The sequence below is a fragment of the Lipotes vexillifer genome, unplaced genomic scaffold (genome assembly GCF_000442215.2).
Source record: "Lipotes vexillifer unplaced genomic scaffold, Lipotes_vexillifer_v1.1 scaffold83, whole genome shotgun sequence".
Classification (NCBI taxonomy): domain Eukaryota; kingdom Metazoa; phylum Chordata; class Mammalia; order Artiodactyla; family Lipotidae; genus Lipotes; species Lipotes vexillifer.
Window position 1 is genome coordinate 2,668,635 of NW_006799780.1, and position 9,707 is coordinate 2,678,341.

General features: G+C 41.2%; 1 protein-coding gene across 1 annotated transcript in view; it reads left to right on the top strand.

Moving 5' to 3' along the window:
- CMYA5 (cardiomyopathy associated 5) overlaps nt 1-9,707 on the top strand; it is a 113,904-nt gene that overhangs the window by 47,378 nt on the left and 56,819 nt on the right. The window contains 1 exon segment of the mRNA XM_007471973.1: nt 5,988-9,707. This exon segment is cut by the window's right edge and continues 16 nt beyond it. Within this exon segment, the coding sequence (XP_007472035.1) occupies nt 5,988-9,707 (3,720 nt within the window).

Consider the following 9,707-nt stretch of genomic DNA (forward strand, 5'->3'; position numbering starts at 1 on the left):
GGGGACTAGTGCCTGTGTTGTGGTGTATGAATGAGCCTAGATCTTGTCTCTCTAGTGGGCAGGTCCACGTCTGGTGGTGTGTTTTGGGGTGTCTGTGGACTTATTATGATTTTAGGCAGCCTCTCTGCTAGTGGGTGGGGTTGTGTTCCTGTTTTGCTATATGGTTGGCATAGGTTGTCCAGCACTGTAGCTTGCTGGTCGTTGAGCGAAGCTGGGTGCTGGTGTTGAGATGGAGATCTCTGGGAGATTTTCGCCGTTTGATATTATGTGGGGCTGGGAGGTCTCTTCTTGACGAGTGTTCTGAAGTTGGCTCTCCCACCTCAGAGGCAGAGTCCTGACTCCTGGCTGGAGCAGCAAGAGCCTTTCATCCACTCGGCTCAGAATAAAAGGGAGAGAAAGTAGAGAGAATTAGTATAAGTAGGAGGAAATAGGAAAGAAAGAAAGAAAGAAAGAAAGAGAGGAGGGAAGGAAGGAAGGAGGGAAGGAAGAAAGAAAGAAAGAAGAAAAGAAAGGAAGAAGGCAAGAAGGAAAGAAAGGAGGGAGGGAGGGAGGAGGGAAGGAAGGAAGGAATGAGGGAAGGAAGGAAAAAATACAGAAAGAAAGAAGATACAGTAAAATAAAATAAAGTATAATAAAGTTATTGAATTAAAAAAATAATTATTTAGAGGAAAAAAAAAAGGGAAGGATAGAACCTTAGGACAAATGGTGGAAGCAAAGTTATAGAGACAAAATCTTACATAGAAGCATACACATATACCCTCACAAAAAGAGGTAAAGTGGAAAAAATCATAAAACTTGCTCTCCAAGTCCACCTCCTCAATTTGGGACGATTCGTTGTCTCAAAAAGGGAAGGAAGGAAGGAAAGATAGAAAGAAGGTAAAGTATAATAGAGTTCTTTAAATTAAAATTAATTATTAAGAAAAAAATTTTAAAAAAAAATGGTCGGATAGAACGCTGGGACAAATGGTGGAAGCAAACCTATACAGACAAGATCTCACACAGAAGCATACACATACACATTCACAAAAAGAGGAAAAGGGGAAAAAATCATAGATCTTGCTCTAGAAGTCCGCCTCCTCAATTTGGGATGATTCGCTGTCTATTCATGTATTCCACAGAGGCAGGGTACATCCAATTGATTGTGTAGCTTTAATCCGCTGTTTCTGAGGCTGCTGGGAGAGATTTCCCTTTTTCTTCTTTGTTCTCACAGCTCACAGGGGCTCAGCTTTCGACTTGGCCCTGCCTCTGCGTGTAGGTCGCTGGAGGGCGTCTGTTTTTTGCTCAGACAGGACGGGGGTTAAAGGAGCCGCTGACTCGGGGGCTCTGGCGCTCTCAGGCCGGGGGCAGGGAGGGGCACGGAGTGCGGGGCGGGCCTGCGGCGGCAGAAGTCGGCGTGACGTTGCAGCAGCCTGAGGCCCGCCGTGTGTTCTCCCTGAGAAATTGTCCCTGGGTCCCGGGAACCTGGCAGTGGCGGGCTGCACAGGCTCCCCGGAAGAGGGGTGGGGGCAGTGACCTGTGCTCGCACACAGGCCCCTTGGGGGCGGCAGCAGCAGCCTTAGCGTCTCCCGCCCGGCTCTGGTTTCCGAGCTTTTAGCCGCAGCCCGCGCCCGTCTCTGGAGTTCCTTTAGGCAGCGCTCTTAAAACCCCTCTCCTCGCGCACCAGGAAACACAGAGGCAAGAAAAGGTCTCTTGCCTCTTGGGTAGGTCCAGACTTTTCCCCGGACTCCCTCCCGGCTAGCCGTGGCGCACTAACCCCTTCGGGCTATGTTCCTGGATACAATTTTAGATCTTACAAAAACTTAAAAGATCCTGAAAGAATACTATGAACAAGTTTAATCCAATGATTTTTTAAAATTTAGGTTAAATATGTCAATTCTTAGAAAAATACAACATGTCAAAAGTGACACAAAAAGAAATTTCAGGTAGTCACATAACTATTAAATAAATTAAACTGCTAATTAAAACCTTAACCATAGAGAAGACTACAGGTCCAGATGACTTCACCAGTAAAGTCTACCAAGGACTCAAGGGAGAAATAATACAATCTTCTACAAACTCTTCCAGAGAATAGTGAGGGAGAGAACACTTCCCAATTTGTTCTTTGAGGCAGCACAATGTTTTGTTTTGTTTTGTTTTTCTTTTTTGGTTTATCCTCAGCATTTCCGAAACCAGACCTTGGGAAAGAACCAGGTCTGGGGACACATGCATGGTCTTAATATAGCAAATGTTTACCCTGCCCTGATTATTACAAGAGGCAGCACAATCTTGATACAAAAATCTGACAAGCACGTTGTAAGAAAGGATATTATAGGCCAATTATTCATGAACACAAGAGCAAAATTCTTAAACAAAATCCAGCTTTTTAATATAAAAAATATAATACATCACAACCATGTTGAAGTCATTTCAGGAGTTCAGGGTTGGTTTGACATCTGGAAATCAATCGTAATTCACCACATTAACAGAATAAAGAATATGGTCATCTTCATTTTTGCATAAAAATTGTATAATAAAATTTAGCATTCATTCATTATTAAAAATCTCTCTTAATAAATAGGAATAGAAGGAAATCAGATAAAGTTTATCCTGAAAAGGAAGAAGTCTTTGGCACTCAACTCGGTATCAGTCTGTTCTTTCCTGGATCTAACTCAAATCTACTGAACCTTCTCCTTGACCAATTCTGAAAGGAGGAAGGAAGTGAGCTCCCCAGGTCATCAAGAAGTGTTTCTTCTCACTCTCAGATAAATCTGCTTGGGAAGCCAAGTAATAATCAGAAGGTTGCTTTGTGAGAATCAGAGGAGAATGAATAAGATCATGTTCATAGCCAGTATCCATTAATTATGGAAAGTTGGTGTATACATCTTTGCATAGATGAGAACATTTGTGTTCCTGAGTAAGAAACACTTCTGAATTCTAGGGAGATCATTGGTCTTCTATTAAGGAAAATGGTTTCTTTACACTGAGTGTAATTTGAATACTTGGGCAATGACTTTACACATGCTAATATAGTTATTCTCTGATTCCTGTTGGCTGTGTTATTCTTCTATCCTTTGCTCCTGTGCAATAATCAAGACATCCCCAAATACTTTGGGTTTCTCAGTGAGCCAGACTGATTTATTCATGTGTACTTTTTTTTCATATCCTGTGACATTTTCCTGGAATGAGCTTCCCATCCTTACACCACCACCACTCTTCATCCATTTGGCAAACTCTTATCTCCTCTTCAGAATCCAGTGCAAGTATCTTTCCTCTTGAGGTCTTCCCTTCTTTATGTTGTCACTGTATCCTGCCTATCTTCTGTAAATGAACTTACCACACTGTATTCAAATGTTTAGTTCTGTCTCCCTCTTAGATTTTGAATTTCTTGAGAGAAGATTCTGTGTCTTTATATTTGTATTCCTAGTATTTAAACTCAATAAAATTTTATTAAATGAAGAAATAAATGAGTGAATGAATAAGTAAATGATTGAGTGAACCCACCTCAGTAGGCCTCTATCTTTTTATGATCAACATTTGGGTATTCTGCTAAGCACTCATGAACTCATTCTAATGAGTAATGAAAACTTCTCTGGTTGAGTACATTGGATTTACAATCAATAATTAACGTTAAACTGAATTATAATTGCTTTTGTAATACTACTTACAGTGATGGGCATTCGAAATGCTGACTTTTCAGTTGCATGCTCTAACCTTAATTTTTAATTTCATTCTGCCTTTGTTAAGTTAAACAGAAGGGAGAAGGGGTAGAAGGAATTGAAAATTTCAAGGAATAAGTTTAATTAGATATGTAAAGGAACCTGAAAAACATTAAAAATAAGGTTCAGTTCAGAACCAAGCTAAGGTATCAATTACTAATTAAGTTCAGTAGTTTAATACCAAAGCAAATAAGTGAGAGCAGAGTTACCAGGGAAATGGAGAAACCAGTTCTTCTCACCACTTTCCAGCCATTTTCACTCACTGTATGTGTAGAAAATGAAATTGTTTTCAGCACCCTGGGGTAAATGGATGAGGATGCTTGCTACCGAAGACTAGTGGTCCAGGGGTTCTGGCTGCCCTAGGCTCGACTTGGTCATGGGTGAGATCTAAGGAGATCAGGATCTCAGCAGTCCATAAGCCCTTTGCAGCTGACTGCTGGGGAAACTCTGAAGTTTCAGAAAGGGGAGTTGAATGTACCTGCAAAGATTTATGGTCTTGGCTTTCAGCCCAACCTAATAAACTAAAAAGCATTCAGAGTAAGCTAGAAAGGCATGTACTAGTTAAGTTTCATAGCTAGGATTGTTTAGCCCAGTGATTTGCAACTCTGGATGCATAATGGAGTCACCTGGAAGCTTTTAAAACTTCCTACCCTAGTATGATTAAACTGTCTCTGTGGGAAGGGGTATAGTGTGGCATCAGTATTTTAAAAAATCTCTCTACAGATGATTCTAAAATATATCCAGAATTAAGGACCGCTAATATAAGCAGTGACTGATGATAAAAAAAAAAAAAGATTGGTTAGGGACCTAAATTTTAACTCTGTTTTTAAAAAGTGCCTTAATTGAATACTTACGCTTAGTGGTTTTTTAGCATAGATTTTTTTTTTTTTTGGTTTTGTTTTATTGTTGTAGAAAAGTGTATAAGTCAGTCAATAGTTCTGTATTTATCTCGATCTTGAACTTAAAGGCAAATATGCCTGCTGAATTGGTCAGGGATGGTAACACTGGAGGTTTTAAAACTAAGCCTTGGAGAGTAGATAGAATTTAAATATGCAGGAAAGGTAGATTAAGGTGGGGGATAAGAATTGTAAATGGAAGAATGGCATGAGCACAGGGGAGGAGAAAGTGTAAGAAAATTCCAGGGAAGAGTGCTGCAGAGTCTGAGACAAAGGCCCAATGGCAATTGAAAGGGACAGCCAAAGCCAGCCATCTCTTGAGGGCATATGAGAGCAGTCCAAGGAGACCATCTTTCCAAACCTCTTTAGCCATTGAAAATGAACATGCCCAGGCTCCTTTGATCTCTAATTCAAGGATTATATGGAGGACCTGATTACAGATCATGTTTATTGAGTGTTAATTACATGCCAGGCACATTTTCTAAGCATTTCATGTGTATTAGCTAATTTAACCCTCACAGCAATCCTGTGAAGTAGGTTCTATTATGATCCCTGGTTTACGGATGAGTTAAGTACATTATAGTAGGCTGATGTTTTTTTTGTGTGTGATCTCTCTATATTCACTACTTTCCCTTCATGGCCCTGACTCAGAGTTTCCGTGATATATTTACTGAACACAGAATTATCTAGTTAAAACAGAAATGTACCATGTAGGGATAGGGTGGAAGTGGGTACTTGGAAAGAAGGTCAGGTAGGGATCAGAGAGTTAAGTATTTTGAATTTATTTTTCTATAGATATAAGGAATTTACTGATGTTTTTGAGCAGGAAGTGGCATGATGAACATTTCTAGTAAACTTGGTCTGGAAAGATAGGCAGGATGGATTGAGGGTTGGGGGAGGGCAGGAGGTAAACGTGATACTAGCTGACCAGTTAGGAAGCTAATGAAATAATCAAGGGGTGATGTGATAAAAAGCTAGGTCAAGGTAGTGATAGCAGTAACAGGGAAGGCACAGATGCAAGGGCCATTTTGAAGGTCCTGGTGACTAGATAGTGAGCCTGAGGGACTGGGTGAGCCACAGGAGGTCTGGGGGCAATCCTGATGGGGGAAGGTGGGGAATTTCACTTTAGCTTTTTTTTTGACTTTGCAAGATATTGATTTATTCAAGCCTGGGATGTGTTATTGTATTTGGTATCCTGACTTCAATTTTTAAACTTTATTTTGTATGCATCCTTATTTTTGATATGGATGGCACTATTTATCTGTATGTTTTAATTTTACATTAATCCTTTACCTAGTAAGAATAGGACATTGACCTTATTATTAGAACATGTAATTACTGTTATTTTTCTTATTAATATATGTAGAATTATTAATAATATCATTATTTACTCTAGGTTATCAGACCAGAATGAAGAGGGCAAGACCAAGCAGAAGTGTATCATATCTGACCCCTCCTTTTCCATGGTAACAGTTCAACGGGAAGATAGTGGAATAACCTGGGAGACCAATTCAAGTAGGTCTTCCACTCCTTGGGCCTTGGAAGAAAGTCAGACCTCTGGTGTGTGTAGTCTGGAAGGGTCGACTCTGAAGTCTCCTCCAGGGAATGTTTCCTTTATTGTGGATGAAGTTAAAAAAGTTCGGAAAAGAAAGCCTAAGTCAAAGCATGGCTCACCATCATTGAGTCGGAAAGGCAAGAAAAAAAGAAATTCTTTTGAATCCCAAGATGTTCCAGCAAACAAAACAAGTAATCCTTTAATTTCAAAAAGCCAGGAACTAAAGACCGAGAAAAAGAATTCATCTACTGGCATTTACGATAAGATGAGAAACAAGAAGACCACCTCAAATACACCTCCTGTTACTGGAGCGATATACAAAGAACACAAACCGTTAGTGTTAAGGCCAGTCTACATAGGAACAGTACAATATAAAATTAAGATGTTTAATTCTGTTAAAGAAGAATTAATTCCTTTACAATTTTATGGAACATTGCCAAAGGGTTATGTAATTAAAGAAATACATTATAGGAAGGGGAAAGATGCATCCATTAGTCTAGAGCCAGATTTGGGCAATCGTGATTCTAATGTAGTTTCCAAAACAGGCAAATCAACATCCCAAAGCATAGACGATGATGAAGTAAAAGAGCTTACTGCACCCTGGAGAGGTGCAGTTTCCAAAGGATCAAAGTCCCTGACCTCATTCAGTCATGAAGACCTAAAGAAAATTTACTCGGATTCTCCCTTAAGGGCTGCATCTACTACCAAGCACACACCTTCCTCTTATACAAGTAATGACACAGCAGAACAAGAAACACAGCTCAGCGCTCCACAGTCAGTGCCACAGCTGCCAGCTGATGAAGCAAAACCCCGTGAGACAGAGCCTTCCACTCTTACACCCAATACATCTGCACCTGCGTTCCTGGAAACAGCAAAGGAAGAATCTGAGGCTGATTCACGAGAAATGGTAACTGCAGAGGATGACTCTTCAGTCTCACTGTCGTTAGTGGATGAGGTAAAGAGGGAAGACGTATCTTCTGCTGACCATTCCATTTCACTGGAGGCAGAGAAGGGTTCTCTGGAAACACTTTCACCAGGTCTGACAGCCTCTATCCAGGAAGATTTTGGCCCAGAGGGAGAAGAGCTGAATCTGACTTCACCAGAAAGGGCAAAACCAGCCTCTGAACGACTGAACCCTCCTCATCTCACTGTCAAAGGAGAGAAGGATGAAAACATGCCTGAGCCATCCATTTCTCTTTCTGAACCTCTAGTGTTAGAGGAACCAGAGAAAGAAGAAATAGAAACGCCCCTACCAATATATGCTACCCCTGAACCTGAAGATTCTAATTTAGTGGAAGAAGAGGTCATAGAACTTGATTACCCAGAAAGTCCATCAGTTTCTGAGGAGCTCTTCCCACCACACTTGGCCCCTGAAGTGGAGCAGAAAGAAGACGAGACCATTCTGCCATTACTGATGACATCAACACCTGAACATGTCACCTTATCTGAGGAAGAAACAGAGGGAAATGAGTCTGTGTCTACTGATTCTGCTTTCATATCGGAGTATTCAGTCACACAGGATTTGAACTATGAACGAGAGAAGCAAGAAGTTGAGCCAGTTTCTTCACCTAATGTAAAACCTGTATCTGGACATGCAGTTTTGTCAGAAGAGGAGAATGATGAATTTGAGCCTTATTCCCCAGCTTCAGCCTCTACATCTGTCTCACCATCCACAACTGAGAAGACTCCTGAATACCAGTCCCCACTGTTTGCAACAGCTACAGCAGAGCACATGGTCCTGTCCAGAGAAGAGGCTTCAGAAAATGGGCGTTACACACCACATTCCACATCTGCTTCTGAATATTCAATTCCCTCACAGGCAACAAAAGAGTCACCAAAGGAAACAACTGACCATAAGTCCCCATTAACATCAAAAGGTGTGTCTGAGGCCCTGATTCCGTCAGAAGAAGAGAAGGAAGACACTAGGCTGTATTCCCCAGAGGTGGCCTCTGTATCTGAATGCTCTCTGCCACCATACACAACTGAGGGGACTCCTGAATGCCAGGCCCCACCACTTTCAGCCACCTCATCTGAACATGTGGTCCTCTCAGAAGAAGAGACAGTAGAGATGGAGTGGTACACACCCTCTTCCACCTCTGCGTCTGAATTTTCAGTACCACCGTATGCAGCACTGGAGTCACAGGAGGAAGAAATTGTCCACAGATCCCCTTTAAATCTAAAAGGTGCCTCCTCACCCATGAATTTCTCAGAAGAGCAAGAAGACATTGGACCTTTTTCTCCAGACTCTGCATTTGTGTCAGAATTCTCATTTCCACCCTATGGAACTCAGGAGACAGAGAAAAGAGAATTTGAGTGTGATTCTCCAATATGTTTAACATCACCATCTGAACACACGATTTTGTCAGATGAAGACACCGAAGAAGCTGAACTTTTTTCTCCAGATTCAGCATCACAAGCTTCCATCCCACCATATAGGATCCCAGAAACAAATAAGGAGGAAACTGAGCCTGATTCACTGTTAACTGCAATGGCTGTGTCAGGATATTCCTGTTTCTCAGAAGCAGATGAGGAAGAAATTGCACCAACTGCTACACCTGTACCTGAGCATCTAAGTTCATCACAGGAGCAAAGAACTGAAACTTCTCCTTTGGTGTCTACACCTGAAGACTTAAGTTGGCTCCCTTCAACAAATGAAGGAGAGATTAAGCCAGACGCTCAAACAACATCAACAACTGTATCTGAATATCTCATTATGGCACAGAAGCAGAGAACTGGAGCATATTTAGAACCTGAGTCTGAAGACTTGATTCCGCCATGTTTAGCCAGTGATTCAGAGAAGGGAGAAATTAAGACTAGCTCATCACTAGCTGCAACACCTGCGCAATTGTCCATGGTAAAGGAAGAAACCAAACCTGTTTTGCCTGTATCTCAGTGTTCAGTTTCACCTGATTCAGTCCATGCAATTAAGAAAGAACAAGAACCCAAAACATCACTCACTCCAAAATCTGCAGATGAACAGATGGCTTTGTTAAAAGTTAAAAGTAAGGAAGAAATTGTGCCTGATTCTCAAGAAGCTATAGCACATGTATTACGGGATCAAGAAATGGAGCCTCAGCCTCCAAATGTTCCAGAGTCTGGGATGAAAGATTCAGTTCTGCCTGACTTGGTAGATGAGCCAAAGAAGGATGTCAAACCCAGTTTAGCTCCAACTGTGACATCTGAACTAGAACAGAGAAGGTTGTCAGAGAATGAGCCTGAAGTAATAAAGCCATATTCACCTCTAAAGGAACCATCTTTATCTGGACCTGAGATTTGTGTTGCAGAAGTGCAACATGATTCTAAAATAACTGGTACACCTAGAGTGCTGCATTCAACGTCACCAGGAGTGGAAAAGGAAGTTGAGCATGCACCACCCATATCAGAATTTTCAGCTTTGTCAGAAGACATAAAGAAAGAAATTGAACCCAGTTCTTCAATAACCACGACATCTGTAACAAAGCATGATTCAAGCTTAACCAAATTAGCAAAAGAAGAAATCCCAACAGATTTATCACTTCCCACCCCTATAGAATATCCAGTCTTAACAAAAGTAGGAAAGAG